This window comes from Cyprinus carpio, chromosome A24 (genome assembly GCF_018340385.1).
Source record: "Cyprinus carpio isolate SPL01 chromosome A24, ASM1834038v1, whole genome shotgun sequence".
NCBI classification, from domain to species: domain Eukaryota; kingdom Metazoa; phylum Chordata; class Actinopteri; order Cypriniformes; family Cyprinidae; genus Cyprinus; species Cyprinus carpio.
Window position 1 is genome coordinate 25,738,349 of NC_056595.1, and position 23,578 is coordinate 25,761,926.

Below are 23,578 nucleotides of genomic sequence, written 5' to 3' on the forward strand. Positions count from 1 at the left end.
CTCAGCAGCAGCTGAAAGAGAAATGAAGCACTGTAAAACACGAGCTCTGAAGTAATGAAGCAGATGCCAGTAAAGAAGACTGAACCTGTTCAACATCACGTCTGTTTATGAATCACATCATCAAGAGCAAACAGGGATCATTGTGCTTGTTTAGTCTCGTATCCACCATCATGTTTGTGTCTCCTGAATGTGTTTGTCTTCATTAATTTACTGTGATGAACACTTGAATATAAAACAAAGAGACAAATGCTCTCAAGAAAGTCTTTCAGATCCAGATTGTTCTGGAAAGGTTCTTCTGATGACTGAACGTCCTGCAGAGCTCTCAGATGATTTTCTTGGAATCTATTTGGCTGTCTCCCTGTATTATCATAAAATTCATGCTAAAAGGACAAGCATACATTCTAATGAGGTTTATTAATAGTCCATTGAAGCACGTCACTGCACTCAAGGTTATCTGGCAACACAGACACAGAATAGAAGAACAAATAGATTAAAACTGCCTTGTAAAACTCACTGACACACACACACAAGTCAAGTCAAGTCACCTTTATTTATATAGCACTTTTAACAATACAGATTGTGTCAAAGCAACTGAAGAACATTAATTAGGAAAATAGTGTGTCAATAATGCAAAATGACATTAGTAAACACTCATTTTTCAGAGGCAGTTCATCATTGAATTCAGTGATGTCATCATGCAGCTCAGTTCAGTTTATATAGTATCTGTGCAATCATTTGAAATAAAGTCAACGATATCGCTGAACATTAAGTGTCCCCAACTAAGCAATCCAGAGGAACCAAAACTCCATCGGTGACAGAATGGGGAAGAAACCTTGGGAGAAACCAGGCTCAGTCGGGGGGTCAGTTCTCCTCTGATCAGACGAAACCAGCAGTTCAGTTTCAGGCTGCAGCAAAGTCAGATTGTGCAGAAGAATCATCTGTTTCCTGTGGTCTTGTCCCGGTGGTCGTCTGAGACAAGGTCTTTACAGCGGATCTGTCTCTGGGGCTCTAGTCCTGGTCTCCGCTGTCTTTCAGGGCTGTAGATGTCCTTTCTAGGTGCTGATCCACCATCTGATCTGGATACATACTGGATCCGGGTGACTGCAGTGACCCTCTGACTTGGATACTGGATCTGGTGGCTACGGTGACCTCGGAATAAGAGAGAAACAGACTAATATTAGCGTAGATGCCATTCTTCTAACGATGTAGCAAGTACATCAGGTGTTATGGGAAGTGTTCCCGGTTCCGGATTACATAATTAATGAGGCCTAAAAATCCTTTAACAGATTTGGATATTAGAAGTATATTAGTGTGTTATGTGTAAGCCAGGTTAAAGAGATGGGTCTTTAATCTAGATTTAAACTGCAAGAGTGTGTCTGCCTCCCGAACAATGTTAGGTAGATTATTCCAGAGTTTAGGCACTAAATAGGAAAAGGATCTGTCGCCCGCAGTTTATTTTGATATTCTTGGTATTATCAAATTGCCTGAGTTTTGAGAACGCAGCGAACGTGGAGGACTATAATGTAACAAGAGCTCGTTCAAATACTGAGGTGCTAAACCATTCAGGGCTTTATAAGTAATAAGCAAGATTTTAAAATCTATGCGATGTTAAATAGGGAGCCAGTGCAGTGTTGACAGGACCGGGCTAATTTGGTCATAATTTAGATATATTTTTGAGATGGAAAATGCAGTTTTACAAATGCTAGAAACGTGGCTTTCTAAGGAAAGATTGCTATCAAATAGCACACCTAGGTTCCTAACTGATGACGAAGAATTGACAGAGCAGCCATCAAGTCTTAGACATCGTTCTAGGTTATTACATGCAGAGTTTTTAGGTCCTATAATTAACAACTCAGAATTTAGCAGTAAGAAATTACTCGTCATCCAGTTTTTTATATCGACTACTGTTAGTTTTTCGAATTGGTACAGTATATTTCACCGGGCCACGAAGAAATATAGAGCTGAGTATCATCAGCGTAACAGTGAAAGCTAACACCGTGTTTCCTGATGATATCTCCCAAGGGTAACATGTAAAGCGTGAAGAGTAACGGTCCTAGTACTGAGCCTTGAGGTACTCCGTACTGCACTTGTGATCGATATAATAGTATCGATTTCACTGCTCCGAATTAATGGCGGTCATATAAGTACGATTTGAACCATGCTAATGCACCACTATTAATGTCAACAAAGTTTTCTAGTATATGCAAAAGAATGTTGTGGTCAATATTGTCGAACGCAGCACTAAGATCCAATAGCACTAATAGAGAGATACAACCACGATCAGATGATAAGAGCAGGTCATTTGTAACTCTAAGGAGAGCAGTCTCAGTACTATGATACGGTCTAAATCCTGACTGGAAATCCTAACAGATGAATTAATATCAAACTGTATATATGCGCTGTATATATTTTACATTATACAGCATGAAGTACTGCTCCTGGAATCTCACTTTAATATCTCAATTGTTTCTCTTAGATGAAATGGAGATGTTTGCTGAAAGCTGCAGTACTATGAATCTGCATTAATTATTGGTGATACATAAACCATGATTAGCATTAATAAAATAGGTAGAGTTTAAGTGAATAGAGGTCTGGGTTGTTAGAAATGCAGTAGAGTTTTCAGATGCTCACGTGATTCAGACTTTCTTTAGAGGTCTGATGCTCACAAACATCATCAGAGATCAGAGCCGGTCTGCTGAGCACTTGTGGATGAAAACACAATATCTAGATATTATCCACACTTTTGCTGGATTCACTGTCAGTCATAAAATGTGTCTCATTCAGACAAACATGAGGCGTTCCGCCTGAATTCATCATTCACCAGCTGCACAAACTCTTCACAGCTGTAGAAACATCACACACGTCTCATCAGAACTGTGAAGCTGCTTATTTCAGTGTGAATATATCAAATTAACACATTCCTGATGTGTGAACTGAACATATGAAGAGATGAATCTGTGTTAGTGCTTGCGTTTGTGTCTATGTTTGTGCCCATATTCATGTTTGTTTCCTCATATAATGCGGAGCCAAACCATTCAGGGCTTTATAAGTAATTAGCAAGATTTTGAAATCTATACGATGTTTAATAGGTAGCCAGTGTGTAACGTTTGAGCTGATGAGACATGAGGCAAGCAGATCCAAGTGCAAGCTTTTATTTCCAGACAGTCAAAAACACAGACAGGGTCAAAACGATGGCAAACAGGTATGGTATGGGCAAGACAAGAGAATAATCAAAAACAGGAGTGGTCAATCTCCAGCAAACAATATCCAGACAGGGTAATCCAAAGGGTAAATACAACAATACAAAAGCAAGAATCAAAAACCAGGTATACAATCCAATAACAAAACACGAAGGCAAGACAAGGCAGGAAACAAGACAACATGGGCTAAACAACACTCAGCCGTGAATGGTGGTGTGAGACTGAGTTATATACTCACAGGATAACGAGGTAACAAGGAGGGAGGAGCTAATCAATTATTATAGAAACTAACAAGATGGGCAAAAGAACAAGGGAACACAAAACAATGGGGAACAAGAACATTTCAAAATAAGTGTCCACAAAACCAAGACAGGGGAACATAGACTGGGATCCTGACACAGTGCAGTGTTGACAGAACCGGGCTAATATGATCATACTTCCTGGTTCTAGTAAGAACTCTAGCTGCTGCATTTTGGACTAACTGGAGTTTGTTTACTAAGCGTGCAGAACAACCACCCAATAAAGCATTACATTAATCTAACCTTGCGGTCATAAACGCATGGATTAACATTTCTGCATTTGACATTGAGAGCATAGGTCGTAATTTAGATATATTTTTGAGATGGAAAAATGCAGTTTTACAAATGCTAGAAACGTGGCTTTCTAAGGAAAGTTTGCTATCAAATAGCACACCTAGGTTCCTAACTGATGACGAAGAACTGACAGAGCAGCCATTAAGTCTTAGACAGTGTTCTAGGTCATTACATGCAGAGATTTTAGGACCTATAATTAACACCTCTGTTTTTTCAGAATTTAGAAGTAAGAAATTACTCCTCGTCCAGGTTTTTATATCGACTATGCGTTCCATTTTTTTTTGCGAATTGGTATGTGTGGTTGTGTATCATCAGCATAATAGTGAAAGCTAACACCATGAGAGACGCTGAGAGTGTTTGTTGTAAATCACCTGATGACACTGATCATCTGTTTGCATCTCAGATCAATGTCAGAGTCACACAGATAACCGGGCGAACCGTCAGATGTAAACAAACGTAAGCGCTGAAGGAGGCCAGAAAATCTGCATTTCTATTTATAGTCTATGTTTCTTGGAAAGTGCAGAAATGCTGTTCAGCGGTTCAGTTTATGCTGAGGTTATGATTCATATCTGACATGTTTACAGAGGAATCATGATCAAGGCTGCATTTCTGAAGCCTCTGTTGGGTGTTTCAGTCCATTCAGACAAATGTCCCAAATGTCCAGCGCTTAAGGAACCTGACCAAATGACCACATCATCATCATTCACAGGCTGAGGCTGAGGCGAGCATTAAAGCGGAGAGTAATTAGAGAGTGGCTCAAACCTTCACGAAACATGGCCGTCGGGTCACTCATTACATCCACCAGTAGCTCAGACGTTTGTGAATTTGTTAAGAAGATTAGATGATTGAAGCTTTTTGGCTCTTTGTGCCACATTTCAGTAAAGCTGCTGAAGATAAGCAATAAAGCAAAGGCCCGAGCAGAAAGGCTTTCAGCGCGGATTCATTCACATCACAATACAACACAAATCCTCTATTGAGCGCAAAGCTCTTCATCACACATGCTCTGGACAAAGACTCACTCACACAATGAAATCTAATAATCCAGATACAGTCAATATTATTACTCCATGTGGAATATTCTTTTACTGATTCTGCTGCAGGTGTTCATAGATTTCACAATCCTGGGATCAATACACATTTTCTGGATTGTTTCACACGTCATGATGATGTATGTTCTGTTCTGAGGGCTAAAGTTGGAAATGGATTCTAATATAATCAACGGTAAGTCCATCCATTCATCAGCTCTTAGAGAAGATGGAAAACATTAAAGATACGCAGAGTCTGTGCAGATCACGTGCATCTGTGGCGCTCTGGGAATGTCTCTTTGTGTGCGTGTTTCTGTATTTCTGTCACATTACAGAAAGATCACAATTATGACTCAATATGGGGAAAAGCTTCTGGCTGGAATGCTATAAGAATTCTCTGAATTAATTTTCCTACCAGAAGATTCGTTCAGGCGAATCACTCATCTCTGTTACAGGCTGTTTCTTCTCGGCCCTTTTTGAAGGGCAAATAAATCTCAGAAAAACACAGAGCGTGTTATGAAATACAGAAGAGAAGAAAGCTGAATCCAACATTAAGTCACGAGCTGAAGGGCTTTTCTGTTCTCAGTGACAAACATCCTTTATTTGATGACTTCATATCATCAAATACGTGATTTATGAGTTTCAGGATTCACCCTTAAACTGAACAGAACTAAACAAATCTTGTTCATGTCACTGCACTTGTCTGTGTTTCTTCCAGACAGACTGTCAATGGAGATTTTACTGACTCTACAGGTTACACTTTTATGAGTGAGTCATTTGAATCAATTCATTCAACCAATTTGTTCAAAAACACTGATTCATTCAGGTACAAAACAAGTGAATGTACGAATGATTTGTTAAAAAAAAAACATTCAGGAACAAAACATCTGTCTTTAGTCCTTTGAATCGTTCACTCAGGTGATTTGATTCATTCAGGAACAAAACAAATCACTGTCTAGATGTGGTGAGCAAGTAATCGAATCATTTATTCAGCATTATCTGATATATGCCCATAACACATTTGTGATTTTGCAAAAATAATATTAAAATAACGTCACGGAATCATTTGCAAAAAGGAACATGATTTTTTCTTCATCGTGTGTGACCAGATATTGCTTAGATGAGGGAAAAAAAAAACATTGGATAGTACAAACACTTGAACTGCGAAGAGTCTCTTAGAATAACGTCACGGAATCATTTGCAAAAAGGAACATGATTTTTTCTTCATACAAAACACATACAAACACTTGAACTGCGTCCATTTGCAGAAATCATTCAGCTCGTTTTACATTTTCAGGGATCTGGAGGCACAGCTGTCGTTTCATTTCTAGATTTTCAGCAGATTTTAAGCAAATGGACTCCAGCGAGGCGTTCCTCTCACATGTTGAGCTCTTGTTTTCTCAGTAAACACACTAGAGAAGTGTTTCTGTGAAACCGGTGTGAGTTTCCCCGTGTGACGCTCCGCCGCCAACAGCAACAGCCATCAGAACTGGAGCCAAGAGAGAAAGAACCGGAGCCAAGATCTGCTCTGCATCTTCATTCACTGGTGCCCAGTTCAGTCTGACCTCTGACCTCTGACCTCCACTGAAAACAGTGTTTAGAAGAGTTCAACTCACACAGCTTGTCCTGGTTGTGTTCACGTCTTAAAGTCAAATACATTTATATAGTGCTTTTCGCAATACACATAATATAGTTACATTTTGCAAAGATATAAACAAGCAGCCGGTTTTGTTGTGACAGATTCAAACCCCTGAAGGCCGTCGGTGTGTTAAAGCTTCGTCTTTGTCCCTGATCAAACGCGCAGCAGCACGAAGCGACGATGAACAATCATAATTACAGCCCAGATTTCATGTCAATATGAGTGAAAAAGCACATCTGCTCCGATTCAGCCTAACGATCCCAGAGGAGCGACGCTAATGAAATCAAGCAATAAACACGCGGCAGCAGAACTCTGGACTCCTGTGAACAGAACCAAACACACACTCAATCGAGTCCAAATCCTGGACTCAGTAATGACGTGTGTATCATCACCATTGTGACTGACAGCTGGCTGTCGTATTAATATTGTTTGTGTTCGTTTCTCAGAAGGTTCTGAGAAAAGCTGAAGGACAGTTCCTGACATTACATTAAGCTTGTTTTTCTTTTGCTTGTTCTTCTCACATCAACATAACAATACCAGATGATGTCAGACGGGAACAAAGGCGCTGATTGAATTTGAGCGTCTGTTTGGCATTTAATCACATCTTTTGCTTTGTGATTCTGTAAGAAGCATCTGGAGACAAAAACACAAGGACACAAGTGCAGCACATCCATTAGACACGGACTTCAGCTCAACACTTCATACAGAGAGTCTGACATGATGGTCTGTGGATGTTGTAAATGTTCTGCTTTCTCAGTTTGTTCAGAGCCAGATCATGAAACAAGATGAATGTTTGAGCTAGAACTCCCAGAGGAGACGTGAGAAAATGTTTTGGGAAAAGATGGGAATCTGCCAAAGGTCAAGAGATGGAGAGGAATGACAGAAATAAAGTTCAAGAACAAACTCTAGAGATCAAATGATTCATTCAGAGAGATTCATGTGTTCAGATGTGATCTTCAGGACAAGAGTCACACATGAAAGATCTGGCCCAATTAAAGCAAAAGCCTGATGAGATGAGTTAACTGAAAGGAAAACACCTTTGATCATAAATACAAAGAGTATAGACTCATAAACAATAAGACACTTTCATCCCTCAGTGTATTTACAACATTAATAAACCTTCATGTATTTTCTTATGTATATTGTGTAAACGTGTTCAGGTTTGTGTGGACTTTCTGATGTTGCTTCCCATTTGAAGTTCGGCAAAACTGAGAGCTTCATACACAAAACAAAACTTTACACACATGAATAATGATTGTGTGTGTGTGTGCTCGAGTGTGTGTGTGAGATTGTGTGTGTGTGTGTGTGTGTGTGTGAGAGTGTGTGATTCTGTGTGTGTTAGTGTGTGTGTGTGTGTGCATGTGTGTGTGTGTGTGTGAGTGCGTGTGTTTGTGTGTGCGTGTGTGCATGTGTGTGTGTGTGTGTGTGTGTGTGTGTGTGTGTGTGTGTGTGTGTGTGTCTACTTGAGTGCGTGATTGTGTGTGTGCTTGAGTGTGTGATTCTGTGTGTGTTAGTGTGTGTGCGTGTGTGCATTTGTGTGTGTGTGAGTGAGTGATGTCTTTTAAAATCAAATAAAAGCACTCAAATGTGTGTATGTGTGTAAGTGTGTGTGTGTGTTTGAGTGAGTGGGTGTGGGTGTGTGTGTGTGTGGGTGTGTGTGAGTGCGTGTGTGTGTGTGTATATGTGTTAGTGTGTGTGTGTGTGTGTGTGTGTGTGTGTGTGTGTGTGTGTGTGTGTGTGTGTGTGTGTGTGTGTGTGTGGTGTGTGTGTGTGTGTGTGTGTGTGTGTGTCAGTGTGTTTCGTGTGTGTGTGTGTGTGTGTGTGTGTGTGTGTGTGTGTGAGTGGGTGTGGGTGTGTGCTGTGCTTTCAGAGTTAGTTCTCTCAAATAATCTAGATATTTATTCTGATTTAGCTGAGTGAAGTCAGTCAGACTGTGAGACAGGATGAGAACGTCAGAATATCTTTTTTCATGTTTATTGGAACTAAATTGAATTTGTTGGCCATTGTGTGCTAATGTTTGCACTGATGCATGAGCTGGTAATTTAGGAAGAGCAGAAGTCAGTGATATTCAACACGTCTACAGTAGATTGCTGATGTGAGCTCATTAAAAGTCCAACTCATGTTTGTTCATCAGCTCTTCATGATCTCACAGCTAATGTATATTCATCTGCACGTATGGACTACATTACAACCAGTTTGTGCTGAAATATTAATTAGAATATTTCATAAGAGAATCTGTATGTAAATTAGCTCATAAATATTGTTAATGAGGGAAAAATATGGAATGCATCATCAATTCTATCTATTTCGAATGCAGATCGATACAGTATTATCATCTTTATAGAGAGAGATATAAAGCTGTAAGACAACGTCTAGTAATTCCAGTGCCGGTGTCGTTTCTCTCTGACGGTGTCTGATTTGTCAACATTAATCTCATGAGGAAATGATGGATGAAGCTGGATCACCGTGAAGAAATGAATCCATCATTTTCAATAAAACGATTCTCTGTCTGCTGGTTAGAGAATCTGACATGATGAGAACATCAGGTACTAGTTTATACTAGTTAGTGCTGGTTAGTGCTGGTCAAGCTTGAGTGCAGCTAAAGTTTCATCATGTTCTTCAGTGTCATTGAAAGGTTTTCAGAAAGGAAGAGGAATCATTTGAGAGGAGAAATTGTGTTTGTTGTAAACAGTTTCTTGTCTAAAAATAATCACAGCATTCCTTCCGCTGTGTTCAGATGTGGAAGCAGAAAAAAAAAAATGTTCTCAGGGTTATTTGGTTTTTGTTCATATCCGTGATCAGGAACAAAATGTATTTATTGTGTTTGTTCTCAAACCCAGTGCAGCTTCTGATCTCCTGAAAGAATCACTTACTGAGCAGCAGGAGTCCATTAGACTGACCTCGGTCCACTTTCATGAGTTTATGATGTTTTTCTAATCATTTCTGTTCTGCTCATCTTCATCCATCCTGCAGTTTCATACGAGAATCTGATCAATGAATCACTAATCTAAGGTTTATTCACAGTTGTGTTTGATTGTGCTTTAATGTGTTTCTGTCAACAGCACAACACGCAGGTGTGATTTATTTTATAATAACAGTGAGGCATTTCATTATTTTTTGTTAAAACAGTGTAATCTGTACTAACAAATAAAGCATTGTTAGGATGGAGATGAATCATATGACGTGACTGACTCCTGCTGGTCATACTGAACACTGCTCCCCTTAAAACATTCAGTCTGTCTCTCTTCTGATTATTGCTGGCTGTTTATGGATTCTTTTTCACTTTTTCACTAAGTGTGAGTGCTGAGAGCGACACGAGGACATAAGAATCATGAATCCTCTCTAATCAATGACACATGCACATGTTCTACACCTTCAGAACGAGAGGATGCTTGTGCAGTTTACAGTTCATCTCACACAACATCTGCTGTTCCTGCTGAAGATCCAGTAGATATCGCTGGCTCTTGTTCTTCACTGAATCCTGTTGATGTTAACTGATTTTTATAATTCTATGCTTTCTCCCTCCCTGTTAGACTCTTCTAGAGAGCTGTTTTTCATTTTTATTTTTATTGAGGTTGGTTGTTGAAGAGTTTTTGGCCGAGTTTATTAACAGGAGAGTCTATCCAATATGAAGGGCATAAACTCATTATTAAGATTATATCACGTTACGTCTCAGAAAGTCTCTGTTTCAGTGGGTAAACAGGCTCATTTATTAATCGAACACCTCATATCTTTGCTAGTTGCATATGACAAACAAAAACTGAAGTACATGTTTAACCAAAGAAATAACATGACATTGTGATCTACAGGCATCTAAATGGTTTATCTTATTTGCACATTTAACCAAAGGAATATCATTCAGTGGTATTTTATTGCCTGTAATTAACCTGTTTAGCCACAAAACAAGCTCTTTCCTAACCCTGCCTCCACACACCTGTCTGGAAGTTTCTTGTATGCCTAGTAAGAGCTTGATTAGAAGGCTGCATCTCATTGCTAGTTTTACTTGATCTTAGTGCTGCGTTCGACACCATAGATCACGACATACTCCTAGATTGATTACAAAACTATACAGGTATTCAAGGGCAGGTTTTAAGATGGTTTAGATCCTACCTGTCCGATCGCTACCACTTTGTTTATCTAAATGGGGAGTCATCTCATTTATCACCAGTAAAATATGGAGTGCCACAAGGATCTGTCCTAGGTCCTCTGCTATTTCCAATATACATGTTGCCCCTTGGTAATATTATTAGAAAATACAGGATTAGTTTCCACTGTTATGCTGATGATACTCAACTATATATCTCAACAAGACCAGGTGAAACTTCAAAACTATCTAAGCTAACAGAGTGTGTTAAAAAAATGTAAAAGATTGGATGACCAATAATTTTCTCCTATTAAATTCGGATAATACAGAGATATTACTTATTGGGACCAAAAAACATGACACAGAATCTCGTAGATTACAATTTGCAATTAGACGGATGCACTGTTACTTCCTCTACAGTCAAAAATCTGGGTGTTATATTAGACAGTAACTTGTCTTATTGAAAATCATATTTCCCATGTTACAAAAACAGCATTCTTCCATCTTAGAAACATTGCCAAGCTACAAAACATGTTCCCTGTTTCTGATGCAGAAAAGCTAGTTACATTTACATTTAATCATTTAGCAGAACGCTTTTATCCAAAGCGACTTACAAGTTCATGCATTCATGACCTCTAGACTGGACTATTGTAATGCACTGCTAGCTGGTTGTCCTGCATCCTCAATAAACAAGCTACAAGTAGTCCAAAATGCAGCGGCTAGAGTCCTTACCAGGTCAAGAAAATATGATCATATTACCCCAATACTACAGTCTCTGCACTGGCTACCTATTAATTTCCGTATCAGTTACAAAATATTATTACTTACTTATAAGGCCCTTAATGGCTTAGCTGCTGCGTATCTAACTAGTCTTCTACCACACTACAACCCATCACGCTCCCTAAGGTCACAAAACTCTGGACTTTTGATAGTACCTAGGATAGCAAAGTCCACTAAAGGAGGTAGAGCTTTTTCGCATTTGGCTCCCAAACTCTGGAATAGCCTTCCTGAAAATGTTCGGGGTTCAGACACACTTTCTCTGTTTAAATCTAGATTAAAAACACACCTCTTTGGCCAAGCATTCAAATAATGCATCTCATAATTTTGGACTGCAGTTATATCTGATCTGCATTATTATTCTTTAGCTTGGGTTAAACAAATTAATTTTACTTGGCTGGAACAGCAGCTACGCTAATTATGTCTCTATTTGTTTCTCTGATTTGTTTCTCTGCTCTGATTTACATCCCGTGGTAACTAGGATTTACACAAGCTCCAGTCTGGATCCAGAACACCTGAGAAGAGATGATGCCAACCCCTCAGAGGACCTCAGATGATGCTAACCCAGAGACAACATACAGAACTACCACATTTTGCTCTAAGTTTGATTGCATAATTGCTGTTAATAGTGTTAATCGTCTGTTTGTTTTCATCTTTAATTAATTTTTTCCGAACATTTCTGCCATATGCACACAAACTGACAGTCACCACTGATAAGCTACTACTAAATATTGTAGAAACTTAATTTTCTGTAAAGTTGCTTTGCAATGATTTGTATCGTAAAAAGCGCTATACAAATAAACGAACTGAATTGAATTGATTAGCTGGTTGATTTAATGGTATTTAATCAATTGTAGATTACATTTTAATAGATTACACTTTGCTTGAGGTTTGTAGTGTTATTTTTATGCATGTTAGGCTCGTTCTGACCAGCTGGTGTCCCGTCTCTGCTGCTTCCCAGAATCCCTGAATCCCAGAGGAAGCGTCTGTGCGCGACGTGGATTGTACGCATGCGCAGAAACTCCGAAACTCCGCAACTTCAGCGGCGGAAGAACTCCTACTTGGAAGAACTTCTTAAGTGCGTAAGATCTGCGGTTGTGGCGGTAATGCACCAATTACGCTGGATGCCAACCGCCGTTAAACATTAAGAAGAAGAAGATCTGCGGTTCCGCCGTTCGGGGATGAGTCTGGCTCCGGTAAACCCGCTGCTGTGGTTCCGGGTGTGCGATGAGGGCGATCTGGAGAGCGCGCGGCGCGTTCTTGAGGACCCGGGCGGGTTCGCGCGTGTGGACGGGACCGAGGAGCAGGGAAACACGGCGCTCATGTTCGCGTCCGCCGGGGGACACGAGCAGCTGGTCCGGTTCCTGCTGAGGAAAGGAGCGTCAGTGGACCGTCGGAACCATTACGGCTGGACGCCGCTGATGCAGGCTGCGAGGTCACGCGCATCACCGTTACTGTAACAAAATAACAGAACGCTTGATACAAACACAACGAGAGCGCTTTCATCTTTAACACTTCAGAAGAATCAGTGTCTTCAACTGAATCTCATTATTACTGTGATGTGTTTGTCTAAATATGAGCGCTCATCGTATCATATTAATTCTCCATTTATTTGGAATTTCGTGTTGATGAATCAGGCTTTGGAAACTGGAGATAATTCTTAATGATTATTTATATATTTATAATTGCTTTGGCTGCTGTTCTCAGCATGTTTGCAGCTATAGTCACTCACTAGATTAATAATATAATGCAGATATTTATGAATGAATTCTTCAGGATTCTCTGTTCATTCATAGCTGAACACAGTTCCATTTATTTTATAATAAGAGCACTTAATTATAACATTTATTTAGACAGGATCAACACTGATAATGTAATATTCATAGCTCTAGTTTATTGTGTTACATAGTTTAATTAAAATGAACATGGTATACAGATCTTTACGTTTTATTTTGACACAATAAAGCATTTGCAAGCGTGTGTATCTTAGATTATTTTAATATCATTGAGATAATATTATGTTTATTAATATTTTGGATTAGTTTATATTATAATATTAACGTTTTAGTCATTTAGTTGTGTGTTTTGTCATTTTTCGTAGTTTTTATTAGGGATGTAACGATGTACCGCGAGCCGATTAAAATATGTGATGATTCAAATCGGTTGAGATGCTAAACAAATCGCGATTCATTTGGAGTAGAGTTTATATGAATCTATCTCTGGGGGAACTCACTGTCTTTAGAAAAGTTTGCGAGGTATTTTCTTTTCATCTTGCCTCTGAATGATGCATATTAAAGTAGTGTTCATAAGCACAGTGCTGCTTTGTTTACAGTGGTAACCAAGGAAACACTGTATCATTGCTGTTGATAAGCACCACCTGCTGTCAGAGAGTGAATCTGCGTCTCATTCAGAGCTTCTGCTGTTTCCTTCAAATGTTTTATGCAGTATAGTTTCACAAAACTAAAGTCAGACCATTCTGTTTTTGCATTGAAATTTCGAAATTACAGTCTAATTTAGATTAAAAACTACTCATGCTGCATGTATGCTGCATCTTTGTTTGGATGATGATTAAAATCCAGTGGTTGCCTCTAACTTTAAATTAGTTTTATATATATATATATGAAGAGATTACTTTTGTGTAACTTATTTGATTTGGGGTTTGTTTTAAAATTTCTGTTCAGTTTTGTTATATTTCAATTTCACAAAGAAACATGCAGCAATTTTCTAATAAAGGATACCTTTTTTTCATTTACTGTATAATGTCTTCAATCTCAAATCATGAGAAAATCGAATCGTGAAATCAAAATCATGAATCGAATTGAATCGTTACATCCCTAGTATTTATGCACAGTTTTTTGACTCTGATTCTCTGATCTGGGATCAGACGCTGATTGTCCATGTTCCTGTCTGCAGGTTCGGTCATCTGAACGTGGCTCATATCTTGCTGGAGAACGGCGCAGAGATCAACGGCAGGAACCGGATGGGAGCCAGCGTCCTGACCATGGCTGTGCGCGGCGGTCATACTCACGTGGCCAAACTCCTGCTGGAGAACGGCGCCTTCGTGGACGACTTTGACCACCTGGCGGTGGCGGAGGGAAATGCAAGTGGGAACAACAACGTCCACGGTGACAACGGCAAGACGTTTCTGGAGATCACGCCTCTGCTGGCCGCCGCTCAGCACGGACACGAGGCAGTGGTCAGGCTGCTGCTGGAATGGGGCGCGGATGTGAACTTCTGTCAGAAGAGCACGGGCTGGAGTGCGCTGATGCTGGCAGCGGCCGGCGGGACAGTCAGCGTGACGCAGCAGCTGGTGGAGCGAGGAGCGGACGCTGATCATCTCAATGTCTTGGGCAAGACGGCCTTCGAGGTGGCGCTCCAACTGCAGCACAAAGAGGTGAAGAACTACCTGGACTCCATCACCACTGTCCGGCCACAGCCAGGTAAACACCTCCAGCATCACCCAGGAGCGTCTGAAAAACCCTTCTGTAGAACATCAGAGTCAGAGTCTAGTACTTTTGTAATGGACCGTGATGACTGTGAGAGCTGCATGACACTTAAACATACGAGCTGGCTGCTTCAAGCAGCTTCTGCAGCGATGGTCTCCTTCATTTTCACATCTGACGTAGTTCTTCTTCTGTGTGTGTGCTGGACTGGTTAGTGTTGGTTTAGTTGTTGGCAGGTTTCACTGATTTCACCAGCAGCTCGAGAGACCAGTGAGAGCAATAATATCATTAATGTTGCCATTTTCATCTGCTTTCTTTAATACTCAACAGATGATGAGAAGAAACGGCCTGATGTCTTCCATGCGCTGAAGTTAGGTGAGCTCTCATGTAATATTAGAATTCTATATTATTTGTGGTGAACTGCTATACAGTATAGGCTAGATATGAAGTCTTTTATTTATGTGAACCCTAAACATCAAACAATTGTAACAGCTTAGAATAACAAAAAATAAAGATTAGGTATTAATAGTAGTGTTGAAGTATCGAAAATGAAGAAATTTGGATCGAAGTGTTACAGCTGATAATTCTGTCCTAATTTCATTGCTTTCACACTGATTTTTGAGGTGGTCTGTTCCTTTATCAGCGTAGATGGCGGTCGTTTCGACGCTGCCTCTGGCTGTTTCGTGTCTTCACGTCTGCTTTGTATGGTATTGATTCTGGGGGATTTAATGATCACAGCGCTCGTGATGAGTGAGCTGCAGTGGGTTTCCCTCAGGTTCTGTAGTTTGCATGTGATCTCAGATAATCAGGCGATTGTGTGATGATGGCTGGATTTGGTGTGTCCTGCTGTAGGAAACGCTCAGCTGGTGAAGGAGATCGTGGAGGAGGACGCGTCTCAGGTGAACGTCTCAAACGCAGACGGCGCGTCTCCTCTGATGATGGCGGCGGTCAGCGGGCAGCTGGAGGTGGTGCAGCTGCTGGTGGAGAAGCACGCAGACATGGACAGACAGGACTCTGTGCACGGCTGGACGGCGCTCATGCAGGCCACGTATCACGGGTACGTAAACACGTGTGTGTGACAGCGCCGGTGTTCGTGAGATTCTTCAGCTCCTGTTCTGTCCTTCATTAGGAATAAAGACGTGGTGAAGTTTCTTCTGAATCAGGGCGCTGACGTCAACCTGAGAGCCAAGAACGGATACACAGCTTTCGACCTCGTCATGCTCCTGAATGACCCTGGTGAGCGTGCGGCTCGTGCTTTGCCTTGCGTTCACTGCTTGAGCTGCGTGTGACGCTGATGTTCCTTCTGTCCGTCAGACACGGAGCTGGTGCGGCTGCTAGCCTCCGTCTGCATGCAGGTGGAGAAGGACAAGAGCAAACACAGAGGAAAATCAACCCTAAAGAGACGTGCATCTCTAAATGTTCCTCTTCCACCTGATGATAAAGGCGGCCTGAAGGTAACGATCACTGTAACTGACCTCTGACCCCTAAAGCTGCTGTCTCCTTCAGAGGTCGACCGATAGCTAGGTTGGACCAGTCGGACCAGAACCGATAGTTTTTAAAATGGATACTGAACCAAAACTAAAATAGAACCATATTTTGTACATGAATAAAAATATTAATATTAATTATAAATGGATCATTAAAGTTCATAGTTCATTTATTAATGTTAACAGATTGCCACCTTTAAGTAGCTACACAAAGGCCATAGCATTGAAATTACAAACATATAGATATTGTATGTACACGCTCACACTTGAATTGCTTCTAATCAAAATAATAAAATATGGCAGTCGCACAGCATCTAGAACTCAGGTATCAGGAGTCACAAACACCAGACGCATCGCATTCAGTTCAAGCAGTGGCCTAAAACAGTTTATTTAATCATCAAACGGACAAAAGTTATCTTCAAGAGTGATCAAAAAGCAGCATAGATGAGGTTGAAGTTCGGTGTAAAAAAAACCAGAGCGAACGGGAAAGAAAAAGCTCGATTTATATTATAGCTCTCTATAGTATGAAGCATACAGACTTTATCTGAGCCACAGAAAGACAAACATTTAGCTGAAAATGCACAGTACACAATCTTCCAGCCTAGAGCGTCATTTTGTGCATTAACAATGATTCAGCTGAATCAACACATCAGTATCTTTCTCACATCACAGCTTTAAATCTGCAACTTCACTGGCTAACAAATGCATTAAAGTGACCAGCCAGATATAAACTAATGAAATTGATGGAATCAATCGTGACATTAAACATTTGGGTCAGACTTGTGTGTGTTTTTGGTCACATTGTTTTAACCATTTGAGGTGGTGCTAATGTTCGTGACACTCCAGCAACGGACGCAGCCCGGAGAAACTACCGGCATGGATTTTTGCACATAGCTTCAGCAATCGGTTCCGATTAATCAGCAAAAGTAATACAATGGTCGATCTCTAGTCTTATTAGCAGACAAAAGTGAGCATGTGAGCAGGTCGACGGCTCATCAGTTTATAAGAGCATAATACAAATCTCAAGACCAAAAACTGCATGACGTTGAAGGAAACTGACTGTCTTCAGAAAAGTTTCAGTGCCATTTTCTGTTCATTTTATTCATATGATGTTTATAAGCGCAGCACTGCTTTGTTTACAGTGGTAACTGCTGGAACCACTGTGTTTCTGAATTCAGAACAATTATATAATCATTTATTAGGCTAAAATGTGAGGTTTATAATTTTATGAAACTGTGTTTTTGTCTAAACTGAAATGGTTAGTACTGTTGTTTAAATCATAGTGTTTACAGTAATTTTACGGTTTAGGATGTCGCTGTAGACTTTGGTGTTGTTTCAAAAGAACGTTTCTACTTTACATGTAGTTCCAATCTAATATCAGAACGGTCCAAACAGATATTCACTGCTGAATTCCTTTTCCCGGTTGGGAGTTTTTAGTTGTGTTGATTATATTTGGCTGCTGTCAGGACGTCTTCCCTCTTGTCTCAATAGTCCTGGTGGAATCGCATGTCCAACCGCTTCCGCAAACTCAAGCTGACGCACACACTGAGACATGGGCTCTCCACCAATCGGCTCGCTCCGTTCCCTGACGAGGTTCCTCTGGACGCTACCATGAAAGCGGAGGAGTCGAGCGCAGCTGCAGCGCCTCCTGCTGGAGCTTCAAACGCAGACGTCTGCACCGCGTGGACCAGCAAGAGTAAAGACTGCGGTGCGTGGATCTGCTCAAGTTCATCGAGAGCCGTTTGTGCTTGATCTTAAATGTTCTTCATGTGTTTACAAAAGCAATTAGTAGTAAAAAAATAACATGCAGTAAAGCCTTGACACTGTTCTGTTGTAGGTTTGAACGGAACAAGAAGTGGGAAAGATGACTTCCTCATCACGACGATGGTACATTTGTTTCATTTGTGCTTTTGTCAATGTCTTGAAATTAGTGATTGTCTGAATCGTTATTGGTCTGTCAGCTGAGGAACGGAGCGCCGCTCGCTCGTCTGCCCAATGAGAAGCTGAAGGCCGTCATCCCGCCCTTCCTGCCGCCATCAAACTTTGAGCCGTGGAACTCGGAGCGCTGCGGAGCGGCGAAGGAAGGCCGGAGCGGAAACATGCCGCAGAGACCCAGCAGGAGCAGCTGCGCCAACTCTGATATAGTGAGACTTCTATTTATATAATTATATAATTATAATTGTTCTCTTTAATTAGAGAGTCTTGTTTTCTCTAGATAATCACTGCTGAGTGTGTGTATGTGTGTTGCAGTCATCCATTAGTCGAGTGGTCAGCAGGTCCATCAAGTTTCCCAGCATAACTAAAGGCCCCTCCCCCTCCAACTCAGGCAGTTATAACTCCGCCCACTCCTCAGGTGGATCCAATGGTGTGGGAGGAGTCAACCGTCACGCCTCCGACTCCCACAACCGCTCAGGTGACTCCACCCACTCGCTGATGTCATACCTGACCCGATTAAATCACATGATTATGTGTTGAACAGAACTGATCTGAATAATAGGTGTGGTCGACTTAAAGCAGAGCTGCGCAGACCGATCGGTGTATGACATCAAAGTACTTTGTATGTTTTCGAATTGCTCTCGCTGTAATTCATTTAGTTTTAAAAGTGATGAATTTTGGAACATTTACATTGCTATTTTCCTGTTTATTTCTGTGAAGCTGCTTTGTCACCATCTGTACTGCATAAATTGCTGTAGAAACACACTGTTTGGTGTGTGTAGGTGGCAGCGGAGCGGACAGTGTTCTGTCTCAGATCGTGGCTCAGAGAAAGAGAGCAGCCGGTCTGTTGGACAGCAGGACACCGGCCGCCGCTGAGATTCCCAGTCCTGTACCAACGCCGCTGCCCTCCGCGCCGGACATCAGCCTAACCGACCACACAGACGCCCACTCCAGACGGGTGTGTATCAGTGCTGCTAGAGCCAGTGTGAGTGTGAGAAGTTCTGAATCTCTCTGTGTGTGTGTGTGTGTGTGTGTCTGTGTAGTTCTGAACCTCTTTGTGTGTGTTTCAGAAGCTGGAGTTAAAGAAGCGGCCTCAGTCAGGAAACTCGTCCACGTCCAAGAGCACGTCGCCCACCCTCACGCCCTCTCCATCACCCACACCCAAACCACCCGCCACAGACTCACTCTCATCTGCATCCACGCAGCCCAGGTCCAAGAGCAGCGGCGGCTCCAGCAGCGGCACCATCACGGACGAGGGTCAGACATGCACACACAGATTCACACATGCACACACATACAGTCTCTCTCTGTATTTAGGCTGCTGATTGTTGTTCTCATACACAGATGAATTATCAGGGATTCTGAGGAAACTTTCTCTGGAGAAATATCAGCCCATCTTTGAGGAGCAGGAGGTGTGTCTGTCATCTGTCAATCTTCTGTCTGTCTGTTTCCTTTCCTCAACAACCTATCACTGGCCCCTTCATTGCTCAGGCCCTGGGGCTATAGCCCCACCTAGCCCTTGTGTCAGTGTTTCACACATTGAGATAGAGGCCGGTTTATTTCTCTGGTTTCCTCCATCGCCCGCCTCTCTCTTTTTCTGAATTAAATCATTCAAAGGCAGATCAAGCCCGTCTGTTGTCTGTCTGATGAACAGTGATGGATGTTTTGATGCAGGTGGATATGGAGGCATTTCTGACTCTGACTGACGGAGACCTGAAAGAGCTGGGAATTAAAACAGACGGGCCGCGGCAGCAGATACTGGCGGCCATATCAGAGCTGAACGCTGGGAAAGTGAGTGTTTATGTGATCGGGCAGAAATGGAGGCTCATCTGAACTGTAAATAATGTGATGATGAACATCTTCTCATGACAGGGGAGGGAAAGACAGATTTTACAAGAAACCATCCATAACTTCCAGTCGTCGTTTGGCAGCAGCGCCAGTAACCCTCGACCGTCGGGATATCCACGCTGTGAGTATCGCAACACGTTACAACCACAAAAACGTTACAGTAACAACCCTGTCACAATCACAATAGTGCTACCGTCACAACACTGTTACAGTCACAACAGCATCACAATCACAACACTTTCACAAATCACAACATCATTACACTCTCAAATCACTTGCAGTCACAGCACTGCAGTCACAACTTCGGGTCAATCACAACAGTCACAATCACAACAGCACTACAGTCACAACAGCATCACATTCACAACACTGTTACAATCACAACATTGTTACAGTTACAATCACAACACCATTAGTCACAACACTGTCACAATCACAACAGCATTACAGTCACATGATGATCTTAAGTCATTCTTGACAAGAGCTCATGGAGTTGTCCAGGCCCGGTTCTACAGGGGTGCTTGGGGGTGCTAAGCACCCCCAAACAAAAGCGAAAGCACCCTCAGATAAAATTATTAATAGCGTTATAGCGTTAAATTATATATATTTTTTTACCATCAGTAAACACACAGACAGCTGCGCACACATACACAAATTTGAAAAATTAATGCATAAACACTATCTTTCAAATTATGATATTATTTTCATCATGCTTTCATGCATAGGCCGAGGGTGAACCAACTCCAGGGTAAGGCTAAAAGCAGACAAATCTATTAAATACAAACATCATAAACCTTTTTAGGCAAGAACCAGACATGGGTGTCATGTAAAATATGTTTAATGGGACTGAATTTGTATTTAATGTGATTACCATTTAATTAAAACATTAGAAACTGATAACGCTTTCTTCCCAAGGTTATTCAAACGGCGAATAAATTATGTACAGAAATTACATTATCACTAACTTTGATCTATCGCACTCTCAAAAAATGAAACTATCATTATAATCACTGAAACTCTCTACACTGCGAAATGAATACCTTAGTTACATTCTATGTACATCTGCACTTTGTTGTTTATGATGAGAGAGAATTCGCGGAATTCAGTCAGAGTGAGCATTCAACAAAGCTGATGAGTTTCAGTTTTCAGACTCATCTGTATGCCTCTGATTGGCTATTGCATTCCTAAGGTCAACAGAATCGTGTGGGATTGGTTATAATGCGCAATACTGTAAAAGCGCCTAAAATGAACACTTTCTATTAATTTACACTTTGTTAGCAACAGACGTAATAGATGCAATTTGTTTGTGCAGGGGCATTTTTGTCCAATTTAGTGGCAATTTTGCTTCGAGAGGCAAAGCAGTTCTGCTGTGGCTTTGTTTGGAACTATTTTCTTTGGCGAAATAGAACAAAAAAGGCAGTAGCCTATTGTGTCTGTAAGTTAGGATATTTAATATTAACTTCTTGTTTATCCAAACACAGTATAAAATCATCATTGCATTTGTAGTCGTGCTTATATTTGGGGGAAAACCAGCACTCTTCATGTGATATTGCTACTATATGGTATATAAAAGAAAAAGAAAAAAAATCATAAAGGGGAGGGGATTTTTACCCCCATATCACGCAGCAAAATGTGCAGTCTGAATGCACATACAGTAGTCTAACCTAACCTACCTAAGTGATGGACATATACTCCATTATGTTAGATTACACATCGCTGAAATTAAGCCCTATTTGATGATACTATTTTCATACAGTTGAAATTAGGATTAATATTATTTGTGAGCACCCTCACAATTTTCAGAAGCACCCTCAGTGATTTGGTTCTGAAACCGGGCCTGGAGAGGTCATCAAACCTGTCTAGAGAGCAGACGTGAAGCTGGATGACCTAGCAACCACATAACCATGTCTGGTATCTGCTTTTTTTGGTGTTGTCTTAATGATCTGTGTTCAGCCCCGTCAGGCTGGAGTCGCCATCAGCTGCAGTCGTCCAGCAGACGGTAATGATGAAGATTTCTCCTGTGTGTTAGAGCAGCAGCACACGTTTCCAGGCCATTATTCAGAGGAACGGCAGGGCTGCTGAACGTGCTGATGGTGTAACGCCCTCGTCATACATCGGGGGGCGCCACAGCATCATGAGGCTCTGTGAGAGAGTGAGGGCACTCAGTCCACGAGTAGTCGTGAGATTAGGGTCATGAATGACTGAACCTTCAGGATTTCAGCTTCTTACATGAATGTACAGCAATCTGCTGGGTCAGAAGAGAGTTTGAGCAAGATGAAGTATTATAGTGTTTGTGTCTCTGAACATATAAACAGTTCCAGACTGATGAAGAAATAAAAGGATTATGGGAGAAAATGTTTATCTGCTTGTTCTAAGTGCAGTTGTGTAGGACTGTCACTTGTTATTATTTTGTGTTTTATTTGTATTTATGAAGAGTGTTTAATCACATCAATAACCGGTTTTAGTTTCAGAGTTTTCACTGTTATGAAACTATTTCAACATCTTACAGTGGAATTAAAAATTCATCTTTAAAGATCTTAATGTTTGTGGAACATTATTAAATCCAACCTTATTCAATTCATTTAAGATCATCCGTGTTGTTTCTTCTTTTGATGTTCTAATGGGCCTCAACTACAGATGTAGTTCAAGTGTGATCACACTCTGTATGTGAAGTGATGATGGAGAGATGCTGACATTCATACAGTGAAAATGCGGCGTAAAACACCATGAAATCTCTTGGCTCCACACCTGCTCTTTCTGAGGACTCATCCGGTGATCTTCGTCCAGGAGATGAATGAACATGATGTTTTGAAATGCACTGCTGAGATTCTGTATGTTTCCTCATGCAGTTAGAACAATAGATTAATATGTGTGGTACCTGAAACAGATTTAATAGCGTCACTAAAACCTGCAGGTGAAGTAAATGAAACAGATTCACAGACCGGTTTCAGTTTTATGCTGCTTTATTGGCATGACAGATATTTTACATTTGTATTACCCACAAAATCAGTGTAAAGGACAAAGAAGTAAAATTTGGACACATTGCCGTAGCCAGACAGTCTCATCATTACAGAAGTGCAGCTGTAGAGTAAAATATACATATATTCTGTTCTCATTCTTCCGAAAAGAATGAAACTCAATCCCGAAGAGTTATTATGATGATGTGTGATGTTTGTGAAGGACATGAACAGCTCGGATCAGCACTGACCTGAGCTCCTGAATCAGTGACTCGGTTCAAGACTCGTTCGTTCCACTTGATCTGCCAGCGACTCACTGACCTCAATAACACAGCAGAGTTAGTTCCAGTCCACTGAACCTGCTGAATGTTTGCAAACATTGATCATTCTCTTCTTCACTGAGATTCTGACACATTGAACTGATTGATTTCTGCCAAATGTGTCAAAATGACAAGTTTAAGGAGTCAAGAGTAAATATAGTCTGAACACAACTGCATCGCTTGTTGTGATGGACTTCACTAAATGATTGAGTAACTTTGATCTCATCAGTGGAAGATTCAGACGGAATGATGTTTATAATATTAAACACC

At 41.0% G+C, this 23,578-nt stretch overlaps 1 protein-coding gene across 2 annotated transcripts; it reads left to right on the top strand.

Moving 5' to 3' along the window:
• Positions 1–12,290: 12,290 nt before the first annotated feature.
• LOC109090547 (ankyrin repeat and SAM domain-containing protein 6) lies at positions 12,291–22,612 on the top strand. 2 transcript variants are annotated; one of them, XM_042714869.1, is made up of 16 exons: positions 12,291–12,753; positions 14,232–14,758; positions 15,092–15,136; positions 15,614–15,818; positions 15,891–15,997; positions 16,076–16,215; positions 17,740–17,956; positions 18,086–18,135; positions 18,210–18,392; positions 18,499–18,661; positions 18,966–19,168; positions 19,254–19,440; positions 19,528–19,595; positions 19,858–19,974; positions 20,056–20,152; positions 21,985–22,612. In XM_042714869.1, the coding sequence occupies exons 1-16, from the start codon at positions 12,500–12,502 to the stop codon at positions 22,032–22,034; spliced, it is 2,613 nt and encodes an 870-aa protein (XP_042570803.1). In that variant the 5' UTR covers positions 12,291–12,499; the 3' UTR covers positions 22,035–22,612. The 2 variants fall into 2 exon arrangements, with proteins under 2 accessions (XP_042570803.1, XP_042570804.1); XM_042714870.1 differs by having other exon boundaries at positions 12,293–12,753; positions 18,966–19,141.
• Positions 22,613–23,578: the final 966 nt, after the last annotated feature.